General features: G+C 46.2%; 1 protein-coding gene across 3 annotated transcripts in view; it reads right to left on the reverse strand.

The window, feature by feature from the left end:
- Positions 1-26,576, reverse strand: part of CHCHD6 (coiled-coil-helix-coiled-coil-helix domain containing 6) — a 241,832-nt gene that overhangs the window by 205,803 nt on the left and 9,453 nt on the right. For all 3 annotated transcript variants that reach the window (XM_003944124.3, XM_010332003.3, XM_074404176.1), the window contains exons 2-4: positions 13,425-13,533; positions 9,795-9,864; positions 7,355-7,499 (exon numbers count right to left, since the gene is read on the reverse strand). In XM_003944124.3, coding sequence (XP_003944173.1) covers positions 7,355-7,499; positions 9,795-9,864; positions 13,425-13,533 — 324 coding nt within the window. The remainder of the gene's footprint in view (positions 1-7,354; positions 7,500-9,794; positions 9,865-13,424; positions 13,534-26,576) is intronic.

The following is a 26,576-nucleotide window of genomic DNA, read 5'->3' on the forward strand; positions in this document are numbered from 1 at the left end:
AGTCCATTTTCTCTTGCTTATAACAGAGTATCTGAAACTGGGTAACTGATAAAGAAAATGAATTTCTCTCTCACAATTCTAGACACTGAGAAGTCCAAGGTCATGAGGCTGCACCTGGTAAGAGCCTCCTTGCTAGCAGGGACTCTGTGAAGTTCCAAGGTGGTACGTGGGATCATGTGGTGAGGGGGCTGAGTATGCTATCTCGGGTTTCACTTCCTCTTCCTACAAAGCCGCCAGTCCCACTCCCATGGTAACTCCTTAAGCCATTAACTAATGAATCCACAATCAGATTTAATCCATTCATCACAGCGGAGCCCTCATGACTCAATCACCTCTTAAAGGTTCCACCTCTCAATACTGCCACATGAGGATTAAATTTCAACATGAGATATGAAGGGGACACATATTCAAATCATAGCACCGAGGATACCATCACAATGCATCTAATGACGTGGACAGAGAACAAGAACACAACAGTCTTCTTAGGGGAGATACTGGAAGCTCAACCCACAGGTCTGTTGGGCCCACCTGGCAGCAGTAAGTAGTAACCAGACCAGCAGCAGCCCTCCCGAGAGTTCCACAAGCCCTTGCGAAGGTTTCTTTTGCTTCTGCTACATGCCTCCAGTATTTTCTGGGATGTGGCCACCACCGCTGCAAAGAATTGAGGCTCTGGGTTCTCATAGGCTGAGCTATTGCTGAGTGCAGGGAGTGCCAATTGGTACCACCTGCATCCCACAGCCATCCCTTCGGATTTGGGATTGAAAGTTCTTCCTACCATCCCCTAAAATGCTGAACCCAGATGGCCTGAGTCCCTCACTGAGGGAGTGGTAACAAAGACAGCTGATTCTCTTCTCTAGCTGTCCCTGGCAGAGAAAAGAGCACCTGCTTCTCTTAGAGGTCAATGAGCCCAACAAAGCTATTCATCTAGGCAGGAGCTGCATCAGGGAGTGGCAGACAAAGCAGGGGAGGAAATCAGAATCACCTGGTGCACTTTTCAAACAGCACAGCCTCTTGGCCTGAGGACCACAGAGAGCCACATTCCTGGCAGGAACATTTCACATGCCTGGAGTGACCAGACTGCAAAAATGGCCAAGAACCACTCTGGGGTCAATGGCTCCCAGCATCGGTCCAGGCACTGGCTTTGGGCATGCTGCACCAGAATCATATGGGGGGCTATTAGAAATAGAGATTCCAGGGTCATGGCATCCAAGAGTCTCATCCAGCTGTTTCGGTATCGGATCCAAATATCTGCATTTTTAACAAGTTCCCAGGCGATCCAGATGCAGAGCCAGGTGTGGAAGCCAGGCAGTGAGATGAACAAAGAGCCAGGCGACACAGGCAAAAGGGTCTTTCAACAGCAGGGTTGAGTCAGAGCAGCCTCATTCCAGACCCATACCACACCTCTGGGAAGCCCCCATGGCATCTGGCCATCAATAAGGTGTTTCTAGGACCCCCACACATGACTTTGGCCTCTCCAGAGAACCAGTCAGAGTCAAAAGCTACATGAACCTCACTTATTTCTTAAGTCCACATCCAAAAAAAAAAAAAAAAAAAAATCACTGATCTCTTCTGAGAATCGGTTTACATCAACTCTGTGTCATGGAGACACAGGTGGAGGTGAAGGGGGAAAAGTAAATCCTAACTTTCCCAGCAGCGCACAGCACTGCCTGCCCTTTGCCTAGCAGGTAAGGAAGCATCATAGAAACGTGAAGGAACCACAGTGACAGAGGCCGTCTGAACAGAGCAACAGCCTCACAGGCCGGGTTTGTCCAATGCACCACTCTAGGATAACACTTCTAACATTCCGTGACACCAGGCATTGTATGTATCTGTTCCTCATTTGGTCCTCACAACAACCCGGCCAAGACAGGCATGACTACTGCAGTAGTGATTGAACAGAGGGCCACCCCTGGACACAGATGACAGACTCTCAGTCCCATGACTGAATGCCATGCCTCTTCCACCCTCAGTTTAGATAAAACATATAGGAAATAAATCAAAGTTCATTTTTGGTGTGTGATCAGCTAATAAGATTAAGCTAGTTTTTGTGTAAGCCTATCTACAGTTTTTCTTTCTCCAAAATTTGTCACATCATATAATCACCAAAGACAGGTTAAGTGGGAATCCAGGAGGCCCCACTCTGTCCCTTCCAACTAATTATTCCAATTCTCTAAATCATAACCTGCCACCCTTGTTCTCTGGGCAAATGTGATGTGAACAGGGCATGCAGATGGGCAGCTGTGTGGTACAGCCCTTTCTACCGAGTGTGCGGACCCCTGCATATCCTGTGGAAGGAGGAGCTCTGTATATCAGCAGCCGTGCGGGCTTGGACATTCAGAAGAGTAAGGCCAGATCCATCACTTTGTCCTTTTCATTTTCTTTGGGGTGTAAAGGGTGCTTTAAAGGTGATGACAACAAACAGAAAGAGTACACTAAGTCTTGTATCAGTTATGAGAGTTTTCTTAATTATTTTCTTAAAAATAGAGCAGAACTGAATGAGACACTTTCTTCCCTCCACACATTCGCCCAAGGCACCAGTGCACAGGGCCTGCTGAAGTCTGTGAGAAGAGCAGCAGAACTGAGAGAAAGCCCATAGGCACTCCAAGCCTTCCACTGACCACCAAGCAGCAGTCATCGCAGCTGCAGGAGGGACAAGGAAGGACCCTCAATCACAGACAAGCAGGGCCTATAAAATAGTCTGGTGGATGGCCAAGAGAACTTAGATGAACCCTTTGCCTCAGGCACTCAGATCCTAAGGCCTGACAAACAGAATGGGTTTGATCCCATCTTCACATATTAATAGTTTGAAGCTGAGGCAATAGAGCCCCTACTCTACTCACCTAGGCTACTCAACCTCCCACACTAATAGCACGTCAAAAGGAGGAGAGTGGCCATTTCTGGGCATAAACACTATTTTCCTCAGTCTCTACTGGTCTCCTGCATATGATGGCCAGTACCAATCAAAAACTACAAAGGACATAAAGCTACAAGCAAATGTATCAAGAGAAAAAATAGTCAACAGAACCAAACCCAGAGATGATCACAGTGTTGGAACTGTCAAATTGAGACTATGTTTAGAGGACCTACAGGTGGGCAACATGTGTAAAGAGATGGGGTATTTCAGCAGAGAAACAGAAACTACAAAAAATGCCAGATGAAAACAGAATCAGGAATTAAAGTAGAAGTTAATGACTTTTCCCATACAGCCCACTGGGCTGTCTCCAGAAAAATCTGCATTTTACACATCAGGAGATGGGGGCTGTCAAATACCAAAACAAGAAACCTCTCACAAGAAATAATAGCCACTAAGCAACTTGGACCAACACCAGGGCTTCCACTCCCTAGTTTCTCAAGACACCTGAGTACTCAGAGAGACTTTAGAAGTTAAAACCTCTGGAGCTGCAAAATCTAGTCCAGCAGGGGGTTTATGCTCACCAGTTAAATCCAGTACACAGCCTCTTTTTGTATGGCCTCTGAGCTAAGAATGGTTTTTACATTTTTTTAGGTTTGTAACAACAACAACAACAATAAAGACCACATGTGACTGCAAAGAGTATTTACTACCTGGCTCTTTACAGAAAATGTGTGTCAACCTCTGATCTAATCAAGCGACTAAGCTCAGTAGACAAAAGAAAAGAAGAAAAAGTAAAATATCCCAGTTTATGCCTTTTACCAGTCATCTGAGCACAGGCAATGCAGATCTCCATGGGATTTTCAGATCTCCATGTAAAGCTCATACTGGAGGAGGTATAAGAGACAGGGTCACCAGAGTCCCCAGGTCACTAAACTTCTAAGACAGCCATGACAAACAGTTTGACCCAGATATCAAGACTGCCTTGGCTGAAGGTCAAATAGTATACTTCATAACCTCGGACCAGAGTTCCCAAAGCCCACTCTTTTCCTTGTTCCAAGCAAGATAAACCTTACGTCTGTAGGACTCTGACTAGGAGACAAACATCTTTTTAGTTCACTCCCAGATATCATTATAATGAAAGCCTTTTGAAACTCTGTTTTGTTTTATTGCTTGAAAAGGGTCAGACCTTTGAACTGTCACCCATTCTACAGAAGGCTGTGAGGGATGGTTGCTTCCAACTATTAGCAATGGGACACGGCGATGGGACTGCAAAGGAAAGGTAACGGACAACTGCACAGTGGGCTTCAAAGCAGCAGCGCCTCCACACCCCCACCCACTTAAGATCTGCCATTTAATCGCCATTCACTGCCTGTCTATAATTTGTTCAGCACTACAAAGACCAAAATGATCACATCACAGTTCTTATTCTCAAAGAGTTTATAATCTGAGGAACAATATGATAAAAATGTAGGAGAGGAATGTTAGGAAGAAAGGCTACAGCTGTAGTAAAACCAGAACCGATCCTTCAGCTCCCTCATAATTTTAGAAAATTGCAATTCAAAAACTTTGAACATCTTAAATTTATGATACAGTCGGCTGTCTGTATCCACAGGGTATTGGTTCCAAGACCCTCCACAGATGCCAGAATCTGTGGATGTTCTAGCCTCTTACATAAAATGACATAGGACAGTAAGCCCTCTGTATCCATGGACTTCAATCCACAATTAGTTGAATATGCAGATACAGAAACCCATGGACAGGGAGAGCCAACTGTATCCAGTTTACATAGCTAGGGTGGCAGCTACCTGGAGCATCTGAGCATTGAAGAGAATGAAGCAGTAAGAAATCAAAAGTCCTCTGCCACTGGGAGAGCAGGACAGGACAGCTACTCTTCTGGTGGAATCCTTAGGTTAGAGGGGCACGTTCAGGGATGGAAGTACTTTTATTACCAAATCTTCAGTGTGAAGATTTGACCTTAGCTTCTTGTTTCGCAACTGAAGTATTTTCGTAGTGATCAATGTCCAGCTGTCTCCTATTTATCTCTTTGAGATTCAGAAAACCGCTCCACAGAGCTCCCCATCAGACTTCCAGGATGCCGTTCCACAACTGTGCCTACATTGAGCCCTCTAGTCTCCCTTTCGCCACACTTTGCTACTTCCTATAATCCAAAGACTTCATCTTCTCCCAACACATGGTCTTTGCTTAAGAGTGCCCCCTATCTGCAGCATCCCTCCTCCTTCCTCTCCACCTGGCAAATTCTATTCATTCTCCAAGATTCAGCTCACTGGTGACCTCCTCTTAGAATTCCTTAGGACACGTGCACACGAATGTTCACTGCAGCACTGTTTACAATAGCAAAGACCTGGAACCAACCCAAATGCCCAACGATGATAGACTGGATAGGGAAAATGTGGTACATATACACCATGGAATATTACGCAGCCATCAAAAACGATGAGTTCACGTCCTTTGTAGGGACATGGATGAACCTGGAAACCATCATTCTCAGCAAACTGACCCAAGAGCAGAAAATCAAACACCGCATATTCTCACTCATAGGCGGGTGTTGAACAATGAGAACACATGGACACAGGGAGGGGAGCACTACACACTGGGTTCCGTTGGGGGGAAATGGGGGCGGGACAGGGGGGTGGGGAGGTGGGAAGAGATAGCATGGGGAGAAATGACAGATACAGGTGAGGAGATGGAAGGCAGCAAACCACACTGCCATGTGTGTACCTATGCAACAATCTTGCATGTTCTTCACATGTACCCCCAAACCTAAAATGCAATAAAAAAATAAAAATTAAAAAAAAAAGAATTCCTTCCCACCCTAGCAGGAAGTGTCAAGTAGTTCCACCTCCTTGCTCCTCGAGTATCTTCCTGTCCTCTGGGATGACCCTTGCAACACTGTGTGGTCACTTCTGAGAATGTTTAACTCTCCTAATATACACATCTTCTCAAGGTCAGAAGCTGTATCTTATTCATTTCCATTTTTTAGGTAACTAATCCAGTGCCTAACTTAACAGGAATACAGAGTATGTGTGTGTGTGGTGTGTTTGTGTGTGTGTGTGTCACGTGTTTTACGCACATACATAAAATGTATGTTCTCACATCGTGTTCAACCCCCTTCTACACAGCATTGCGTGTACCAGGCTACCCACCTAAAGTAGGGCAAGACTGTTCCTGGTCTCAAACCTCATGGCCTCCAGCACATGTTATTAGATGCGGCCCACAGTCATGCTTCCCTCCCCCACCTCCTTGCTGTCAGTCCTAATTCTAGCTGGATGTGTACCCTCTCTAAAGGGACTAGAAAAGATCCCTAGCTGCAGTCAGTGGAGCCCTCTGTAGCCCCTCTGCTGAGGACTGGCTTAGCCATGGGCACTTGTTACAATTCAAGCCAATGTGATGTACGAGGAATTCTGCCAGGAGCTTTTTTGTGACAGAGACACAAGGGCCAGCAGAGCCTCTTTTCTTCTACTGAGGGTTTTACTGTCTGAACGTGACTTGTGGGGCAGTAACAGCCTTCGTTAACCATGGGGACAGCCTGCCTAGGATGCACTCGCACGCTGTGATGGCAGAGTGGCAGGAAGAGAAGCACCAGGTCCCTGATGATGCTAGTGAACCACTGAATTAGTCAACCCTGGGGGCACTTCTAGACTTCTCATGTTGCAAAATAAATGCTGCACTTAAGCGAAAAGATCCTAATAGCCGCCCATCACTTAAATGTATTAATGACAGTAACAATAACAATAGTGCACTTCCATGATCTGCTGGCATGTGCTAAGTCCTGGACAAATACTATCTCCTCTGATTCCCTGGGCACTCCTGTGGGTGAACATCATGATCTTCAAGCAAGGCTCACAGACAGTACGCCCAGGATTTGCGCACAGCCTGCCTAACTCTAATACCCTCCCTCTCATATATTACATGGCTCCAGGCCTCCAGACCTCTCCCCTCACACCCTCCTGACACACATGCCACTGCAGCCCTGACACCTGTGAAGTTTCACAGCTGAATAAGGCTGTCAAGTGTTCTAGTCCCTTGCTGTGTAGACCAGGCGTCCCCAAAGTATGGCCCGTGGGCCTCATGCAGCCCCGAGGCCATTTATGCGGCCCCCCGCCGCACTTCAGGAAGGGGCACCTCTTTCATTGGTGGTCAGCGAGAGGAGCACAGTATGTGGCGGCCCTCCAACGGTCTGAGGGACAGTGAACTGGCCCCCTGTGTAAAAAGTTTGGGGACGCCTGGCATAGACCTTAGGCCACAGAGATTGCAAAAACATGACACTGGCACCAAAGCAAATCACTGACAGAGCCAGGGCTGGAGGAACCCAAGTTCCTAGCTCCCAAAAGACCGTTTTCCACAGAGGTACAGCTGAGCATATCCTAGGGGCAGCCTGAGCCAGCTGGGCATCAGACAAACCAGGTGCCAAGGCCTGCCCCCTCTTTCCCAGGGTGCTTCCCAGCTTGGAAGGCCAGTTCCAGGAAAATATGCACTTACCAGCCGGACTGACTTCTGCTCCTCATGACCGATGCTACTTTCGCCTGTGGGCAGGGATGCCTTGGAGGGCTTTGTGGCAGCCTCTCTTTCCTTCTTTGCCACCTGGAAGAGCTTATCCTGGACAGCAGCATGCTCCTGTTCATACCTGTGCAGAAGAAAGATGAGGAGAAATAGATGCAGGTGGCGTGACAGGCAGCCCATAGTCAAGACAAAGTCTGCGTACTCACTTCAGCCACCAGGGAAGTGCTGAGACCAGTGGCCAGACAGGAAAGGGGAGAGTGCTGTGAAACCACACACCCCATCATTCCCTGCCTGCGCTCAGGCATCAGTGACGGCTCCCTAGGCAAGAGGAAACAATGACAATGACGCTGAGCCAGGCTAACACAGCTCAGGAACAAGAGACCTGGCCAAGTTAGGCAGCCCAGTGCCCAGTGAGAGTCTCAGGGAGGGGCTCAATCCAAGGACTGCCTCCATTTGAGAGCTTGAAGATTTGAGATAGCAGTATTCCTCTGTTTGGAACATTTAACTCTTGTTTCTACCCTTTGACATATTTCTGGGCATTCTGCCTAGTAAAATAATCCTATAGAGAGGAAAAAAGTTATTAGCGCTGAGAGGCTCTACCAGTATTATTTATTATAGTGAAGAAAATGCAACCAACGTAAATGCCCCCAAATCAAGGTCAAGCTACAGAAAATATGATGTGATCATATAATGAGCTATGACATCACCACTAGAAAATATAGTCTTTGATTTGTCTATAGACTGAATCTAAAAACTGAGAACCAATAAATGATACTTTTAGCAATAAAACAATTTATAAAGCAGGTGAAACTAATGAAAAACTAAGTATAATACTAAGTGAAAATAGCAAGACATGAAATTATCTATGACTTTCAAAAATAACCCTAAACAGGGGGCTGGTAGAGGGCAGGGTGCAGAAGAACTTGAAATACTCCAAAATATTAACAACAGTTGTGTTGAGATGATGAGTCTGTGGACTTTATATATTTTCTAAATCTTTCATTAGACTGTATTCCTTTATCATGTTTAAAATGTTTCAAAGTACCTAAAAAGCAGGGTTCAGGTTGTGGTTGGCTTTTTCTTTTTTTTGGTTTTGGGTCTCATAATGTGGTCCAGGCTGGAGTGCAGTGGTGCAATCATAACTCATTGTAAACTCCAACTCCCAGGCTCAAGCAATACTCCTACCTCAGCCTCTGGAGCATCCGAGACTACAGGCATGTGTTACTACCCCCAGTTAATGTTTTTAATTTTTGTTGTTGTTGTTGTTGAGACAGGGTCCTGTTGTTGCTGAGACTTCCTAGGGAGGATAAATTCTTACAATGTGTGTCTTCACCCATGGCTATGCAACAGACCCAACATAGCTGAACTACCAGAGGGCAAACATCCAACTGTAGCTGATACTGGGCCCCCTAAGCTGACCTACTGAGTCCTCTGACCATACCGAGGCCAATTTCCTCAGGAATACTGAAGAGATCAATCAGTAACAACTACTATGAGCATCCAATGAGAACTCTGTAGGCCGGGCACTGTGCTCATGTACATGATATACATTAACATATTTAACCATGACAGATCCCAATTAAAGAAGTACTCTTCTTAGCCATTCTTAGATGCAGTGATTTTTCAAGTTCATCTAACTAGTAAGTTGCAGGATCAAGATGCCACCCTGTGCTCCACTGGGGCCTCTGTGCCTTAACCACTTTGCTAAAACTTCTCTGACAACAGGAAGCAGGTACCATTTCAGGAGTACGGCCAGCTCTTGGAGTTGTGGCCTGTCCTGACAGAAAGTCACCAACATCTTGGAACCAGTTCATCTGGACAACCACAGTTAGAACTGGGAGGGCTCCACTTCCTCATCTCTCTAAAAACATACCTGCATGCACACACACATGCAGAAGGTCGAGCCACTCGACCGTTTAGTCCTAGATTTTTTTAATGATTCTTTTTTTTCAGAGGCAGGGTCACCCAGGCTGGAGTTCAGTGGCACAATCACAGATCCCTGAAGCCTCGACTTCCTAGGCTCAAGTGATCCTTCCACCTCAGCCTCCCAAGTAATTGGGACTAGACAGGCACACACCATGCCATCCAGCTAACTTTTTATCTTTTAGAGACAGGGTCTTGCTATGTTGCCCAGGCTGGTCTCAAACTCCTGGCCTTAAACAATCTTCCTGCCTTGGCCTCTCAAACTACTGGGCATGAGGAATATTAGCAATCAACTCCCCTATACCCCTTTTAGTGCTTCTTCATCTTTAAACTAGGACTAGTGACACCTATACCATAGGGTTGTCCTTCAGTGCAATTGAGATTAATTATGTGAGACAAACCCTCTAGGGCTTCAGGCAAGGAGAAGGGTACCCGGTGAGGAAAGAGGCTTTTAGGCAGAGCACAGGGCCAGGAGCAAGTGGGCTTTTGGGCTCACCTCTTGACACCCTCCTTCGCCCCTGAGGGCTGCTGGCCACCATTGCTCCCTGACGTGAGCATTGTGGATTCTGCAAAAGAAAGAGAAGAAAAGGCCTGTCAGTGGCACCCCAGGGTCCACGAAGACACAGATATCACCCAGAAAGGAATGACCCCCATGAGTGAACGTGCCCCTTGAAGGCAGCGCCACAGATGTGTCCCCACAAAGGAGTGTCCGCAAGGGCAGACAAGAAACACACCCTTGATTCATGCTGTTTGGAAAGCCGGATGATCCAAGCCACCTCTTATCCTGAAGGGGTCTCTGCACCAGGATGCCCACAACACTGGGCAGCCTGCAGACAGAACCCCTCGCGTGCAGTGTTCCAAACTCATCCCTACTCTCTTGACAATTATTTGGAATCCAGGTCATCTCCTAAGCACACGCCACGAGTGGTTGAAGGAATCATTGCTTTGCTTCATGAGGACAGCCTCCTGGGAAGCGGTTTTGACATAGGGAAGGGAAGGGGTGGGAGCTCTTTAAATCTTGTTTCCCCTAGTAACCACCTGAGTCTGCACAATCCTGAGTGTGGCAAATGCCCCATATTAAACCTAATTCTAGTTAACTCCTATTGCCTCTAGTATTACTGGGCTCTTTCTGTTGTTACAGTAGATCCCTTTTGATTATCACAAATTTGGGGATTTCTGAGCAAATCGAGTTCACTCTCCCCATCATTTGCTGACACTGAAGGTTTTGTTCCTACTCCTGTCCGCAGCCTTCACCCTTCCAAAGCCCTCTGTCAGCCAAAGCTCACCAACTTTCTTGGCCTTCTCTGATGTCCCACACCCCACTCCACCACAGGGTTCTATGCAGCGGCAGCCAGAAGCGCACAGAGCATAACACAAGAACCACGCTGTGGGAGGCGCCCAATGAGGGTATACGAATCCACCCCAGAGCTAGCTGCCAGGGACCCTTCAGGGGGCACTTCCGAAAGTGGTTGGCTGTCACTCGCCCTTTCAAACCCCGTCACAAGAGGAGGGCACTCCCACGCTGCTCAGCAACACGCCAGGTTCTCAATTGCGGTGAACACAGGAGGCTGCTGCGGGGTTTCATCTCCACACCAGTGCTCCCCACGCTTATTTGCCTGAAGAGCTTTACTGAGGTTTAATGTCTGGTATTCGTTTTTTTTTTATATCAGTTTCCATTTTTTTAACTGCAAAAACAACAGGCCTGCCAACGTAGAGCATGTGGCACTCATCCTCGCTTCCCCTTCTGGGTACCCCTGCCCATGCCCCACTCCCTTGGAGAGCACATTGTTGAATATGGGTTTCTTCCAGTATTAGCAACATGGAGATCCTGCCATGAATATGGCTATCTGTGCACATTTCCTACTGAGCTTTCTTAATGATCTTTAAGAACTCACCACATACTAAGATTACCAGGACTATGTCCAATGTTATATTTTCCCTAACTTATCCATTCCTGTTACTTCTTTCCTTAATTATCTCTAATTTCTTATATTCACATTTCCTACTTTTCTTAAGGTTTCTTCATTTAATATGGTGTGTAGAAAATCTACCCTCTTTTGTACTTTTATGGCTTCTAGTTAGTCATACATTTCCAACTTTTACTTCCTCTGACATTTTATGAGGGTATGGTATAAGAGGGATTTAATTTTAACCTCTTTTTCTTTGTTCCATCAGTAAAACAAAGCAAACACTGGTTTTAAAAGTACAAAATATCTTAAAATTTGTTAACTTCAAGACAGTCCATTGATGCTGACACTTCTTTAATATTCAGAAACCAAACTTGCACCTATCATTTAAACAGCAAAGTATTTTGTTGTAACTAACTCCAAGTGACAAAAGAACTACTATTCTTGCTTTCTAAACTGCCGAAACTTACCAAACTGAAGCAAATGCTTATTTCTTCAAAGCTGAAACTGATGTGCAGTATTATATATTATGGCAATTTTCACTTTTAGCTTCACTTTCTCCCTCTTTCAAGTTAATCCAGTTTGTTAAAATGCATTGGGTCAAGTTTGACCCCTCTTAAGCCCTTCTCATCAGTCAGCTAGAGCCAGCGTGGGGAGTAAGTAAGCCCTGTTAGAAAAGAACAAGGGCTTCTTGCGGGATTTTCAGGAGTCTTACACAGCCCCTTTACTGGTAGATAGAAAGACCCTGGGGTAGATCCAAATCTAGGGACTGACTGGCTCCTGGGCAGACAGCAGAGGGGTGGAGGTGTTGGGACATCTGGCGGGCATCCTCTTGAGGATGAAGCCAGAGTGTTCTGGCCACCATGGGACGTCTCCATGGCCTGGCTCCCGAGGGCCACCCCAACATCTTCCCCTCCCTTGTACTTTGTATTCCAGAGACAGCAATACTTCTAGATCCCCGAGCATGCTGGGCTGCACTCCGCCTGCAGACCTCTGCTCCTGCTGTCCGCCCACCCCCAGTGCCCACCTACCACCATTCCTCCTGCCTCTCACAGTCCCTCCTCTCCCCTGAGCCTGGGATGGATTCTATTGTTGCATCACAACATGACCCATAACCCATCAGGGCTGACATCTGACTCCGTAACCAGAGCCGGGTGTGCCATGAGAAAGGGTCCCTGCCCACCTATCACTGTGTCCTGGCACAGGACATAGGACCTGGTCCCAGGTGGCTTCAGTAAACACTAAGTCTGCAGGATACGGCTCTCATCTTCTAAACTCTTACAACCCGGCAGGGAAGACGAGCAGAAAAGGCAACTGTAACACGGGGCCAGGCCCGAGACGAACAATCTAGTGGGTGGTAGAGGTTCTCCATGTGAACCTCTGTGGTGGAATGGCACCTCCAGCCAATGTTTTTTTTTTTTTTTTTTTTTTCAATCCAGTTACTGAGTCTGATAGACAGACCCAAGTTCTCCAAAACTAGTATGTTTTGAGCAATTGCTCCAAGGAATTTTTTATTTTGTAATATTTTAACATTTGCATGCCTCACAGCTTTTTTTCTTAAAACACTTTCCTTGTGTTTGCTACAAGTCATTATTTGGGGGAAAGTACGCATTTCTTCATTTGCAACAGGCACAATAGAGTAGGGAACAAATCAGCTTTGAGCATGGCTTGGGCACCAGCTTCACAGTGGGCCAGGAAGAGGAACTCTTAGGACCCCCTCCTAGAAGTCCAGGGGGGACCATTCCAGGGACCAGAACAGGAGCTCTCGACTTGAGTGTCAGGCGAGGGCTGCCGCGGGCAGGCGCCTAAGTCACTGACGGAATTCTCCCTTATTTGGCCCCATCTGCATGAATCCACATCATTCTTTGACTTGGGCTTTGGGCTAGAGTGGCTGAAACTGAATCATGGCTGTGCTGCTTCTGAGAGGCCTTAAAGGCAACTTCTTTCCTGAGCTGTCAACCCAGATTCTTCTGCCTCAGTTCCCACACGGGGGAAGTCACACAGAGGGAAAGCGGTTCGGTCCGAATCCTAGCAGCTCTGGCGACAGCATCCATCACTTCCAGAAGGCCACGATCTCCCGGAAAGCCCGTACCAGACAGAGCTGCTTACGTCACCCAGAAGCCAACTTGAGCCCTGCGCCATCAAGTGGGCTCAGAGGAGCACCCATCAATCCTTTTGCCATCTCTCCACCCTCCACAGAACTGTCACAACCCCCATACCTTTGTGAGGGGCTCTCAAGTTGCCACCTGGAAGGCCAAACGTAGAAGATGCAGGAGTGGGGGGTGGAGAGCTGGGCTCCTTCATGCGGTTCACCACATTTTCAGACAGCTAGGGAAGCAGAAAGGAGGGACAAGAAGAAGTTATGTCACGGAAGTGCCTGGAAGCAAAGTCTCCTCTTTATTCAGGCCTCAGATTTACCAAATGTGTGCACTGTTTCCTCAAGACCAGCTCTAACAAGGCAATTCTACTAAAACTCCTCTTGTAGTGGCCCAGGGCCTCCCAGGTCCATGCCTAGCCCATCTGGAATCCCAAGTCTACCACTGTCATGTCCCCTGCTGTCTTTGCGGCTTCACCCCCACCACTCCCCTCCACACTCCTGATCCTCAGGGGAACCTGACTTCTCACTTTTCTCACCTCCTCTGAATTCAGGCACGCTCTTCCCTCTGAACCACTCGCAGCCTGCCACCTTTCCCCTACACCCTGGACGTCTCCACCTGTCCTAATCATATCCTTCTTTTGGGGGTACCTCAATATCACCTTCTCCAGGGAAGGCTGCTCCCCAATAGCATCCAAGTAAAGCAAAGGCATACCTCCTTCCATCACATTTCACTTTATTCCACTTTGCAGATAACACAGTTTTTACAAGTTGAAGTTTTGTGGCAAGCCTGTCTTTCCAACAGCATGTACTTTGCGTCTCTGTGTCACGTTTTGATAATTCTCACGATACTTCAAGCTTTTTCATTATTATTATACCTGTTATGGTGATCTGTGATCAGTGACATTTCATGTTACTCTTATAACTGTTTTGGGACACTGCAAACATTGTCCCTGTAAGATGGAGAACTTAACTGATAAATGCTGTTGTGTTCTGACTGCTCCAGTGACCAGCCATTCCCCACCATCTCTCTCCCTCTCCTCAGGCCTCCCTGTTCCCTGAGACGCAACGAAATTAGGCCAATTAATAACCCTGCAATGGCCTCTAAGTGTTCAAATGAAAAGAAGAGCCACATGTCTCTCTCTTTAAATCAAAAGCTACAAATGATTAAGCTTAGTGAGGAAGGCATGTTGAAAGCCAAGAGAGGCCAAGAGCTAGGCCTGTTGCGCCTAACAGCCAAGTTGTGAATGCAAAGGAAAAAATGTTGAAAGTTAAATGTGCTACTCTTGTGAACACATGAATGGCAAGAAAGTGAAACGGACTCATTGCTGATATGGAGAAAGTTTTAGTGGTCTGGATGGAAGATCAAACCAGCCACAATCCTCCCTTAAGCAAAAGCCTAATCAAACCCGAGCCTCTATCTCTCAATTCAGTGAAGGCTGAGAGGGGTGAGGAAGCTGCAGAAGAAAACAATGAAGTGAGCAGAGTTTGGTTCGTAAGACTTAAATAATGACTTAAGTAAAGAATACTTTTATGTTATGGACATAACATAACATAAAAGTGTAAGGTAGAGCAGCAAGTGCTGTTGGAGAACCTGTGGCAATTTATCCAGAAGATCTAGGTAAGATCACTGATGAAGGTGGCGAAACTAAACAACAGATGTTCAGTGTAGACAAAACAGTCTTCTACTGGGAGGAGATGCCATTCAGGACTTTCATAGCTAAAGAGGAGAAATAAATGCCTGGCTTCAAACCTTCGAAGGACAGGCTGACTCTCTTTTTAGGGGCCAATGTAGCTGATGACTTTAAATGGAAGCCAACACTCATTTATCATTATGAAAACTCTAGGGCCTTTAAGAATGATATTCAACCTATTCTGCTAGTGCTCTAGAAATGGAACAACACAGTCTAGATGACAGAACATCTGTTTACAACATGTTTTACCAAATATTGTAAGCCCACCATTGAGACCTGCTCAGGAAAAAAGAATCCAGGCAAAATATTACTGCTCATTGACAATGAACCTGGTTACCCAAAAGCTTGGATGGACATGTACAAGATGAATGTTGTCTCCATGCCTCCTAACACTGCATTCATTCTGCAGCCTATGGATCAAGGACTAATTTTGACTTTGAAGTCTTATTATTTAAGAAATTCATTTCATAAGCTTAGAGCTGCCATAAATAGTAACTCCTCTGATGGACCTGGGAAAAGTAAATTGAGAACTCTCAGGAAAGGACTATTTTGATGCCATTAAGAACATTCATGATTCATGGGAGAAGATAAAAAAAAATCAATATTAATAGGAGCTTAAAAGTAGATTCCAACCCTCATGGATGACTGTCAAGGGTTCAATATTTCAATGGAGACGTCACTGCAGACATTGTAGAAACAGCAAGAAAACTAGAATTAGAAGTGGAGCCTGAGGATGTGACTGAATTGCTATAGTCTCATGATCAAATTTGAACAGATGAGAAGCTGCTTCTTACGGATGAGGAAAGAAAGTGGTTTCTTGAGATAGAATCTACTGGTGAAGATGCTGTGAACACTGCAGAAATGACAACAAAGGATTTAGAATAGAATCATAAACTTAGTTGATAAAGCAGCAACAGGGTTTTAGAAAACTGATTTTGAAAGAAGTTCTGCTGTGGGTTAAATACTACCGAATAGCATCATATGCTACAGAGAAATCTTTTGTGAAAGGCAAAGTTGAACGATCTGGCAAACTTCATTATCTTATTTTATAAACTGCCGCTGCCAACCCAACCATCAGCAACCACCATCCTGATCCCACAGCAGCCATCAACACAGAGGCAAGACACCCCCCGACCACCAAAAAGTTCACAACTCACTAAAGGCTCAGATGATCATTAGCATATTTTGGCAATAAAGTATTTTTAATTAAGGTATATATACTTTTTAGACATAATGCTACTGTACACTTGAGACTATAGTATAGTGTAAATGCAACTCTTACATACACTAGAAAACCAAAAAGTTCATGATTTGCCTTATTTTGACATCGGCTGTACTGTGGTATCTGGAGCCATGCCTGCACCACCTCCAAGGTGTGCCAGTAATACCTCTTCCCTTCTTCTGAGCACCCCCGACAACACATGTGTGCTTCTTGGAGAAGCACTACACCTTCCGCCTGCCTACCCTGATGGTTTTTAAATACCTTGAGGGCTAAGGCTGCAACTCACTCATCTCTGTACACCTCCAGTGCCACACATACAGTAGATAATCAAAATACTGCTTGACTCATTTCACCTCAGTTCCCCTAATGAAGACTGGAGAACCAAAACTCTCATTCATTTTAGAGGAAGTGAAATAGGCCTAAGGGTGTCATAAAACAGTTTACTGAGATGAAACAGCAAGCTGGGGATCAATCCAGGATAAAAACTCTTAAGAGTTCACTTTAGTAAATATTTATTAAGTGCCTAGTATGTGCAAGGCATCATAAAGCACAGCTGAGGGAAAGACATTAAAAATTACTTTAAAAGACATGATCAGCAACTCCACTTCCAGATATCTCACTGAGAAAAGTACTCCCACATGTACACAAAGGCATGTGGAAGGATGTTCACTGCAACACCAGAGGAAAAAGGGAAAAAAGAAAAGGAAACCACATAAACATCCAACGACAGGGAACTGATTGAGAAAACCTTGGAATATACACCCTATGGAATTTTATGGAATCATTAAGAACAAGGTAAAATACATATACACTGTCATGGAAGACACACGAGATATACAGCTGATTGTTTAACAAGTCACAGAAGTTTTTTGTACATCTCAATTTTATAAAAATAAAAATGCAGACATACAAATATAAATATTGCTGAATTTGAATATATGCATATCAACATACACACAAGTGTGAATTGCATTTGGATCTCACATGCATGCACATAAGACACATATGCAGGTCTGCTCTGAGGAGAAATCTACAAAGCTGCTTAGCAGACCACTCAGAGGACGAGGTCCTGCAAGTGGGGGCAGCAGCGGCTGGCACAGGATTTTCACTTTTGGCACTTTTGTGTCTTAATTTTTTACCATGAATATTCACTTAGTCACAAAAGATTGTAATAATAATAATAGAGTCCCTGTAGCATTTAAGATATATACAAATCAAATAGCTAACGATATATGACAAGAGAAGACCAAACATATCGTTGGACGGTAATAATGAGACCATAAAGAAACCTATGTATCTATGGTCAATTAATTTCAACAAGGGTGCCAAGATGGTTCAGTGGGGGGAAAGAGCAGTCTCTTCAACCAGTGGTGTTGGGACAACTGGATATCCCTTGCAAAAGAATACAGTTGCACATCTACCTTACACTGTATACCAAAATTAATACAAAACAGATCTGAGATCTAAACATTAACAGCTAAAACTATAAACTCTTAATAGAAAACATAGGGATAAACCATTCTGACCTTGGCTTTGGCAATACATTCTTAGAGGTGACACCGAAAGTATGAGCAATGAAAAAGAAAATCGATACATTGGACTTCTTCAAAATTTTAAAGTTCTGAATACCAAATGGCACCCTAGGGCAACTGAAAAGACAACCCACAGAATGGGAGAAAGTATTTACAAATCATATACCTGATAAGGGATTGTTATCTAAAATATATAAACACCTCCTACAACTGAATAAGAAAATGAAAAAAATCATATTTTAAAATGGGCAAAGGATCTGAATAGAAATTTTTCCAAAGAAGATATGCAAATGATCAATAAGCACATGAAAATATACTCAACATCATTACTCACAAGAGAAACATGGGTTTAAACCACAATAAGAAACCATATCACACCATGAGGATGGCTATATTAAAAGGTGAACTTGCAAGGGTCAGCAATAGTGGCTCACATCTGTAATATTAGCATTTTGGAAGGCCAAGGCAAGAGGATAACTTGAGACCAGGAGTTTGAGACCAGCCTGGGTAACACAGTAGGTCCTTTCTCTAAAAAAAATTTGTTTTTCATTAACCAGGTATGGTGCCATGTGCCTGCAGTCCTAGCTTCTCTGGAGGCTGAGACAAAAGGATCACTTGAGCCCAGGAAGTCAGGGGTACAGTAAGCTATGATTGTGCCACTGCACTCCAGCCTAGACAACAGGTGAGACCCTGTCTCTAAATAAATAAACTTTTAAAGTCAAATCATAGTAAGTATTTGCCAGGATGTAGAGAGTTACCACACGGTATGGCAATTCCACTCCTCACTATATACCAAAGACAAATGAAAACATGTATTCATATCAGCATTATCTATAACAGCTAAAAAATGGAAAGGACCCAAATGTTCATCAACCAATGAATGGAGAAGTAAAATGAAGTGGATCTCTACAGTGGAGTATTATTCAGCCACAAAAGGGAATGAACTACTGACACGTTACAACACGGTGGAAACTTGAAAGCACAACGCTAAGTGAAAGTAGTCAGACCCAAAAGACCACACGGTGCAACATATTACATACCTTCACAACAGGCAAATCTCTAGACACAAAAGTAGATTCGTGATTGCCTTGGGTTTGGGGAAACGCAGGGACCAGGGGCTGACAGCTACAGAGTAAGCAGGATTTGGTGGTGAGGGCGGGGGGTGGGAGTGATGAAAATGTTCTAAAAATGATTATGACAATGGTCACACATACCTGTGAATATAGTAAGAACTTTAAATCACATGCTTTAAATAAGTGAGTTGTACAGCATATGAAAAACATATCAATAAAGCTGTTACAAATAAAAAGGGAGAGAACACAAAAAAACAAAGAGGAACAGCCCAGACAGGAGGTCACTGAGAATAGCACAAGGAGGGATTTCAGCTGCTGGAAGTAGCCAAGAGAGGGATGGGTTCCCTACGGCAGGAGCAGACTTAGCGGACAAGCTCACTACAAGGGCAGGTTGGCGGTGTCTTGGGAAAGGCAGAAGCCTCACAGCTGACGGCAGAGCACAGGGGAAGAGGAACAGACAGGAAGAGACTCTGCGCCTGCTGCCGCAGGTTGACTTCGGAAGGCACAGGGTGGAAAGACTTGGATAAAGCTGGCACAGAAGAAAGGTTGGAATCAGGCAGAGGGAGGGGTCCAACCATCCCAAGGAGACGCTTAAAGTTTGTGAGCAAGGAAACATCACCACAGCCTATGTGGGAGGTAGAATGAAAGGCTCCTCTGGTGGCTACCCTGACTACAGGGCATGAACGCGAGAGCACAGAGTTGAAAAGAAGGAGTTTTGATCTCAAGTTCGTGGAATAACTTGCGTGAGAATGACAAAAAAAAAAGGTGGGGGGGAATTAAGAAAATTATTCTAAGAAGGCAGCAGATCTGTTTGATTGTAGGTAAATACAAAATTCCCATATGATAAAAGGGAGAAGCCTTCCCAAGCTTACCCATCTGCTCCTTTTCTGTACTGTAGCAACAGACCCTGAGCGAGTCAGTGTATGGGAGAGTGAAGAGAAATATCAAAAGCTCAAGTCCCCAGTGCTTACTGGGGTCAGCCACATGCTGAGGGTGGAAACAGGACACCTGGCTGGGTGCAAGATGACAGCAGGAGCAACGTGGAACTTCCCTCCCAGGGGGTGGAAACATGGAACAAGGACTCAAGAGGGAACACTTCGGGAAAGTTCCTGAAGCGAGCACTTCAAAGAACACAGGCTGAATGAAAAGATTTGGGCACCCGAATGGTGGCTGAAACCGGCTAAGGCTCATTCTTAAATTTTCAGGAAACGGGCTGGTTGACTTCATGACAGCAGTTTGAAACTGGCCACAGTGGTATATCCACTATAGAAACTAGCCAATGCTACAAACCAGCAGGCCCTTTGAGAGGGGTAAGGAGCAGAGCCAGTTATCAGAAACTTACCAGCACACGACTGGACAGCACCCCCCATCACAGAATGGACCCTGTGAGAACGCATCAGGCCCCTGAGGGATTGAAGACCCAGATGGGTGTCCTGAATAAGATCAGCACTGAGGACTGAATCTCGAGGGATCCTGGGATCCCTGTGGGTGAGGACAAGGCAACCACAACACATGTGCATGACAGTGGCAGTGTCTACATGACAGTGGCAGTCACAGCTGACAGTGTCCTAATCCACGCCATGGAAAAAGGCTACAATACTGGAAAAAGCAGGCCCTGATATGCTAAAGACTCTTGGCCAGGCACGATGGCTCACACCTGTAATCCCAGCACTTTGGGAGGCCAAGGCAGGCAGATCACCTGAGGTCAGGTGTTCAAGACCAGCCTGGACAACATGGTGAAACCCGGTCTCTACTAAAAATACAAAAATTAGGTGGGTGTGGGGGCAGGCACTTGTAATCCCAGCTACTCAGGAGAATCATTTGAACCCGAGAGGTGGACGTTGCAGTGAGCTGAGATCACGTCACTGCACTCCAGTCTGAGCAACAAGAGTGAAACTCCGTCTCAAAAAAAAAAAAAAAAAAAAAAAAAGACAACTCTGGTAGTGCAGCTCAGGCAAGGACCAGAGGAAGCAGCCTGGCCAGCGGCAAACAGACAAGGATGCCATAGCCATGACCCACTGTCCCTCTTCATGAGGCACCCACTGTGATGGCAACGTGCTAGAAGCAGTAGGCAACAGCAGTGAAAGGGAGTGATACAGTCCCTGCGTTCCTGGAGCTCACATTCGGATGGCAGGTGAAAGACAACACACAGTAAACGTGCTAGGTCCTTCCTCACCTAAGCCAGGATACCAGTAACTGTAAATCGTACCATTATTTTACATGGCCTGATGAAAGACAAAACACCCTTGTGAAACCAGCATTCCTCCTATCATACACAACATCGCCGCTTCAGAAACGCTTAAACATATGCTGAAGAACCAGTGAGGTCCACTAGTGATCAGTGCTCTCTATGAATGAAGAAACAGTGAATACAAAGTGATGGCAGCATGCAGGGTCGGGGCACAGGAAGCTGCACGCACCAGGGAAGTCTGCTTAGCCATGACATTCATGTTAAGACACCCGCCCAGGGATGAGGTGCGCAACCGCATGTATATCCGGAAACCTAGTTCCAGCACACAGGAGAAGTGCAGTCTCTCAGAAAGACCAAGTCTGGCATGTCTGAGGGCCCCACAGAAGGTTGGCAGGCTGGAGGACAGTGAATGAAAAGAAGGGGACCAGACGATCAGGCCAGAGGGGTAGGCAAAGGCCAGACTGTGTGAGCCCTGGCTGACCAGGGTAAGGCATTCACATCTGATCCGAGGGCACAAGAATGCCACCGCAGGGGTTCTGCACAGGTGAGCAGGAGATTCAGATTTGCCAGTTGCAGCCCGGGGGGGTGGAGGGGGGCAGGAATAGAAGCACACAGCTTGGTTTGTAAGAGGTTAATGAAAACATTGGCAAAATTCTTGCTGGCAGAGAGAGATTTGTAATTTTTTTATGTTGCCACAAAATACAGCAAGCAATATTTTTAATCAACAAACATACATACACACACAGCAGTCATGTGAGAATAAACACCATCTGGGCAGTGCTCCCCGCACCAACAGAACCAGAGGGGAGGCCTCCAGAGCCAAACGGAGCTGGGTGCTCAGTGCCACGAACCACTGGTCACGGTGCCATCAGAGCTTGCTGGGAGGCCCTGTTTGACAGAGGGCTAAACTAGAGCAGTGCAGAGGAGGAGGAGCTCCGCCCACCCTCCAGCTGTGTGGCACTGCCCCAATCCTTTAGCTTCTCTGAGCTTCACAGTCCTCACCTAGGAAATGGAGCCTCCCTCAAGGCTGGCCTGGCTGCGGCACAGCTCAGGAACTCAGTGCTTTGCAGTCAGACCGGCCCGGGGTTTGAATCCGCAGCTAAGCTGCGTACCAGCTGTGTGACCTTGGCCAGGGGACTTCCTGGCTCTAAGTCAGTTCCTCATCTGTGAGATGGAAATAAGTAATGGTACAGACTCTTCAATGATTTCCCAGATTAAATGAAACAATCTATAGAAAGCAGGTGGTACAAAGTAAACAATTGATATTAGCTATTAAGTGAAACTTCAAAGCGCTATACAAATATTAATTATAATTTGTACCATGCACATAATGGGTACATAAAAATATATGAGTTGATCAATAATAACAACAGTTAGCATTTGCCACAGACCATCAGCACTGTTCTAAGTGCTCTCCATGTAGCTTTGCAACCTTGAGCAAGTCTATTCTCACCTTGTCCATCTTGTGTACAAAATTAAAGTGGGCAGATTCTTCTTAAAGTGCCCTCCAGATCTGACATCCTGTGGCTCAAACCTGAACCTGCCGTCACCCTGGAGTAATAGGGGGATACCAAGGAGGGGCCTCTTCCCTGCCACTACCATGGCACACTTGGCTGGTACCTCCACAAGTCTCTGATGATAAAGTGTAGTCTAGGAAGAGACTCTCTCTCCTCCCTCTCTAGCCTATAGTCCTTGCCCTACAAGCTCCATGGCTGAGGGTGGGGAAGGCATGCAGACTGGGGAAGGCCCGCAGACAGTCCGAGTCAGATGCAAGGCCAGGTCAGGGAGAGGCTCAAGCTTCAATCTAAGCCACACACACACACACACACACACACATACACACACCTCCCTCAGCACTTATACCTTAACAAATGAATTTGGAACCCAGATCCCACTTCCTTCCAAGGAAGAAACCAAAATTTGACCCTAACCAAAATGCCACCCTCACCCAAAAGCAACTGTGAACTTAAGAGGCAAGTTCCCAAAGGGCTACAGGTTTCTTTTTTTTATTTTTTAGAGATAAGGCCTTGCTATGTTGCCCAGGTTGGTCTCAAACTCCTGGGCCCCAGAGATTCTCCTTCCTCAGCTTCCTGAGTAGCCAGGACTATAGGTGCATGCCACCATATGGGTTTCTTTATTAAACCATACAGGTAAGTAACCATACAGGTAAGTAACATGGAGTAAGTCACATGGCCACCCCACGACTAAAAGGTTGGAAGGAGAAGGGTGCCATCCTAAAAAACTCAAGTAGGTATTACCAACAGCTGAATGAACAAGGACAGGAGTGAGCAGTGTACAGCTGACCCAATATAAGGGGTCATGAGGATGTGAGTTATGATTGCAACTGAGTTGTACCACCTTACTAGCGCTACCTAACTACTGGTTAACATTCATCCAGCACTCACTGTGCACGGATCACTTCACTAATCCTCACAATGCCACAACCACCTTCTACATGAGGGAACCAAGGCAGAGAGAAGTGAAAGAACTTGCCCAGCCCATGAAGCCACAGGACCAAAGCCTGACTGCAGGGAAGGTCACAGGGCCCTAGGCCTGTATGCTTAACTGCTGTGCTGCTCTGCTCTGGGGGAAGCAGGCTGTCACCCCAACAGCAAAAGCAAGGGGAGATGCATCTGCTAAGAAGCACTAACTACCTAGAAGGGACGACCACCACAGAAGCTAAAGCGATAAAAAGCAGAGGGGCCACGATTGCTGTGGAAAGGCCAGGGAACCAACCAACTCCCAGCAGGCTCAGCCTCAAAGGGGACTGCAAGCATTTCCCCAGCTCCCGTCTGGAACCAGCCCCCCATCCACCCCACCTCTGCCAGCACTGCCCCTACCCTTACTCTGCTTTGCTTTCTTCACAGTGCTATGATCACCTGGCACAACAGACCCCAAGCACTTCTTTATCTTCACTCCACCAGCACAGCAGCTCCACAGGCACAGGGATTCCATGGTGCTCCTGCTGTATCTTCAGTGTCTAGCACAGTGGAGACACTCAAATGTTTGTGAACCACATGAATTAAATATTTATTAGAGGCCTGAGTCCATAACACAGCACTAGTGCGATAGATTATGTAAAGATACAGCACTCATGACTCTTCTGCTCAAAGAGCTCACAGTCAAGCAGGGTGGGACAGACAGGCACACACGGAGAGGAGACAAGTCCCTGAGCAGTGGACACGAGCAGCCCTGCTAAGGGCCCAGGAGATTCAACAACAGAAGCCCGAGTTACAGCTAGAAGGGAGACGGCCTGAATCAGGCCTGAAGGGACGATGGCAGAGAAGGGGTGTGAGCAGGGGATGGTGTTCCAGAGGGAGGCGCAGCATGAGTAAAAGCACAGAAGGGAGGGAGCACCAAGGAACGCTGTGGCTCAGTCTGGCAGGGACGTGAAAACATCAGGTGTGAGGGGCTGCTGGAATGCCACCTGTCGTGGGCCTTGGGTGGCAAGTCAAGGAAGCTGGAACTGGGAGTCAATGAAGGCAGTAAGCAGGGACACGGTCAGGGTCTTCTCTTTGTACAGGAAGGTCTGGCAAAGCAGGAGGCAGGACTGAGATCATGAAGGAGCTGGTGGCAGGGACACCATCACAACAGTGCAAATCAGGAGGAAGAGCAGTGAGAAGTGTAACAGCTGCGGCAGTGGTGGGGAACGAACAGAGATGAAAGACACCAAGGAAATGAGACTACTTCAGACCACCTGACTACACGCACAGATGAGAGGAAAAGGGAATGGACGGAACAGCGTAATCTCATTTGTACTCACAGAAGGGAAAGAGAACACTTGTATCCACGGCCTTGGAAAATTCTGCAAGGGTTCATGAGAAATTGTGAACAGCTGGCATTTAAAAATAAGATGCATTCTGCAAGAAGAAAAACTCCTGAAGTAACAGGGACGAGGGAAAACTGACAGCAAGACCCTGAGTCTAGCTCACGGGAAAGTGGCAGGCATTGTTACTGAGCCACATTATTGAGCTCTGTGTGTGTGTCATGTTTCAAGTCCATCCAAGCAGCTCGGTTACAAAGGCAAACAGGTTGCACAAGAAGTTGCAAGAGCCTGCCTCTCTAGAAAGATGTCAGGAAATCCCCAGCATAAGAGAGCCTATGGGCAGGCTAGAGTAAGACTGTAATTTCCCCACACTTCAGAAGTGGGCAACAGAGCTCACAGCTAGAAAAGAAGACTGCAACCCAAGAGTGATGAGATGGGTGCCTATTCAAGACTAGTGACAAAAACAACTCTGGCTTGCTGTTCCTAGAGCACACTCCATATGCCAGGCTCCGGGTAAGGGCAGTCCCTGTGCAGTGATCACCATTTTACAGATGAAGAAACTACAGCCAGGCAGGTGGAACATGGGAAGTGCTATGGCCAAGACTCAAATCTAAACCCCTGGACACTTAACAGGGACCTCTGCACAAGTAAAGAAGTAAAGGCAGTAACATGGAGCTGCTCTGAGGCGACACGTAACTCTTCTAATAGAAGGGATGACTGGGAAACAATAGAATGATTTGCAGTTCCCCCTTCCCCATCGATAGTCCTTTCTGGAGCCCCCAGGAGACAGACAGGAGGAGCATCCATATACTCACAAAACAGACAACCTACTTTAAAAACTAGTGGAATGTCAAGCTGAAAGTGAGCACGTTTTTAGCCTTAAAAATGTAACTACCTAGGCACATTTGGGAAAGAGCAGTGGGGAAGCAGTTTCAGTATTATTTTTGCATTGAAAGTTCACAGACTTCACAAAGCAAGGCATCACAGGCAGGAGTGGTGTCATCATCCTCACTCTGAGGATGAAGAAAGTGAGGTGCAGAGAGTGACTTCCCAAAGTTACACAAGGGATCAGCATCCAAGACAGGCCACACTCCATCCACTCAATGCAGTGTTTTCTGAGGGCCTGCTGGGTGTCTGGCACCAGAAAATGAGGAAGAGATCAAATCAGCACAGGCCTACAACAGGCAGGCAGAGCGGTCTAGGGCAGGCCTAGCACCAGGGCAGTGCCGATGCAGCCAGTTCCAGAATAACAAGCTCCTAGGAAGCTAGACCTATCGGCTCCTGGTCCCAACACCCTGATGCCCGACACCCCAATCTCTGCAGAGGTGCTGCTCAACCCTGTGATCTGAAAAAGATTACCCCCCTTGCCTAAGGCTGTTGCCTTGGAGATTTTGTTCTCTAGCTCTTCGGTTTTCTAGGAGCTGAAATTAGATGTACCGGCTGCTCACCACAGATGTCAATCCCAGAGAGGCAGAATAAGAAGAGCCCTCAGAGACCTCCCACACCAAGCGTTGCACACACAAATGCCCACAGTAGTCAGACAGGTGGTGGAAACAAATAAAACAGGCCTGATTTTTTAAAATAAAATTTAGAAAGCACCATGCAAGGATACCATGGTGTAACTGTGATAAGCGTGCAAGGCCACCTGAAGAGCACAGCCACCTCACAACTCCAACAAAGCATTGCCACATGAGAACGGCACACTTCCTGTTTCTTCCCCAAAAAAGCTAAAAATCAAATTTATGTAAAGCCTCCCAACTTTTAAATGGTGGCAATTACTTAAAATCAATCAATATCA

Source organism: Saimiri boliviensis, chromosome 8, assembly GCF_048565385.1.
Source record: "Saimiri boliviensis isolate mSaiBol1 chromosome 8, mSaiBol1.pri, whole genome shotgun sequence".
NCBI lineage: Eukaryota > Metazoa > Chordata > Mammalia > Primates > Cebidae > Saimiri > Saimiri boliviensis.